This window comes from Acyrthosiphon pisum, chromosome A3, assembly GCF_005508785.2.
Source record: "Acyrthosiphon pisum isolate AL4f chromosome A3, pea_aphid_22Mar2018_4r6ur, whole genome shotgun sequence".
Classification (NCBI taxonomy): Eukaryota; Metazoa; Arthropoda; class Insecta; order Hemiptera; family Aphididae; genus Acyrthosiphon; species Acyrthosiphon pisum.
This window is the reverse complement of record NC_042496.1, coordinates 16,172,619-16,174,789: the sequence shown is the minus strand read 5'-3', so window position 1 is coordinate 16,174,789 and position 2,171 is coordinate 16,172,619. Positions and strand designations below refer to the sequence as shown.

Here is a 2,171-nt window from a genome sequence, read left to right as displayed (position 1 = left end):
ATTAAAAAATACATAGGCACAATTTTTTTTTATAAGCATTTAAAGATCGACTTTTAACAAAATTTATCAAATTTTAATTTGAATAATTATTTTGTAGTTAAAAATTTATAAAATGTTCAACTTTTGTATCTGAGAATTGAAAATTTAAAACAAGATTCCACGTAAGTAATTAATTCTGTTACCAAAAAATCTAAAAAATACATTTACACAGTTTATTTTTATAATCATTTTAAGTACAAATTTGGACGAAATTACATATTAAAAACCTAGAATAACTATTTTAGTTATTTTGTTGTGATTGTATAATATTATTCTTGGGTATACTTGAAACTTCTAAAGTATACTATTATATATCTATGATAGTATCACGGTTTGTTGTTGATGTCTAACGCGTTATAAGTACCTAATAGATATTATGATATGATTAATTTGGAATTTAGGTACTTATTATAGGTCAATTTTTTTTTAATACCATAGATAAGTATATATATGTCTAATACACAGACTGATATACCGTCTCCGCTCAGAATCGTTTTTCTTATACAGTGATATTATATCATTGAATTCAAATTTAATACCATCCATTATACAGTGACCCACTTGTAACCTACTGTACAGCAGAGCGAAATCCACTTACCCACCTTTTTTTTGGTTACAGAATTAACTACTTACGTGCAACTTTGTTTTAAATTTTCAATCCTTAGCTACAAAAGTTGAACATTTATAAATTTTTACAACAAAATAATTTGTAAATTTTCAATTTGATAATTAACTATGCCAATAATATTTGAACTTTAAAAGCTTATAATAAAAAATTTATAAATTATATAATTATTTATTTATTATAAATTATACAGACGATTCAATGCTAAAGCGCGCGAGGAACCTAAATCTTCCGGGCTCCCGCCTTGAACTACCGCCGTCTGACTTGTTGACATCTCTGTAAGAGCGCGCACCGTCGACTGAAACGGTAATGATACTACAAACCGTCCGGATGCGTCTCTAATAGTTGATTTCCGGAACCATACCTCACATTGCTCGTCTTCCGTTGACAAACTGTTCGGCACATCTGGTTCTTCCACAGACCAAAATTTTTGTATTAATCTTCCGATTTCTGGCGTCGATACTGCAGATAATGACACCATGGGCGACGTTGAAGTTCCATTTAATGCTCCTACCACAATCCATCCAAGGTGAGTATTCATGGCTGACGGCAGACCCATACTGTGAATAATATCGGCCTTTGACGGTAACAAATGTGGATACAAGTCGCTTCCTAACAACATATCGATCGGTCCGGGTACGTCGAACTCCGGATCAGCCAGCAACAGGTGGTGATACCGCTCACGCACCGCCGAAGGTATTCTATCGCTAGGTAACTGCATGGTGATATGCGTCAAAATGACGACGCTAGTAGCACAAAACTGCGGACCTTCCGCGTGAAGCGGAATAAATTGGCATTGAGTGACACCTTTTACTTTAGTTACTCGTTGTTGAGAGAGTCCTGTCACCTCTATTCTGCTCTTCGTATGCCTTAAACCAAGACGAGTGGCACATTGTGAAGTGATCGCCGAAATTTGGGAACCACTGTCTAAAAGAACGCGTACCGTTTGTAATTTTCCCACGTTATCCCGCATGCGCACAATAGCTGTACCTAAAATAACAGTGGCTTCAGTACGCGCAGTGCCCGAGAACTTGACTTGATTTTCAGTTGCAGTTGTCTTTTTTTCCACCGACTCCGCTCCCTCTGTCGAACATTCGGCGTCTTCGTGCGATACTGACGACGCTGGCTTCGCGTAGTCTATATGTAATAATGTGCTATGTTTGCCACTACAACTCCGGCACTTAAAACCTGACGTACACGATTTCGCTGCGTGTCCTGACTTTAAGCATATGAAGCACACACTGTTACCGCTGACAAACTTCCTTCTTGCAGCGACCGATTTTTGTTTAAATGCTCCACAACGATAAAGTGGGTGATCTTGTTCACAAAATATGCACTTTACACCGCTCGAAGTCGTAGCTAGTGAATATTTCCCGGGTGCACCACCCTTGCCTTTCTTAGCTACAACCTTGACATTTTGTTCTACTTTATCCGCAGTAGTCCCGATGTTTTCTAATATTTTACACCGTCGAGAAACAAAATCCAACAAGCTATCCAATGACGGCAT

General features: G+C 37.2%; 1 protein-coding gene across 1 annotated transcript; it reads right to left on the bottom strand.

The window, feature by feature from the left end:
• Positions 1–842: 842 nt before the first annotated feature.
• On the bottom strand, positions 843–2,171 carry LOC107885925. The gene has a single exon (XM_016800207.1). The coding sequence runs from the start codon at positions 2,169–2,171 to the stop codon at positions 843–845; it is 1,329 nt and encodes a 442-aa protein (XP_016655696.1).

Bases quoted from the DNA above. Each gene is read 5' to 3' on its own strand.
- LOC107885925 (XM_016800207.1), bottom strand. From the start codon at position 2,171: ATGCCGTCATTGGATAGCTTGTTGGATTTTGTTTCTCGACGGTGTAAA.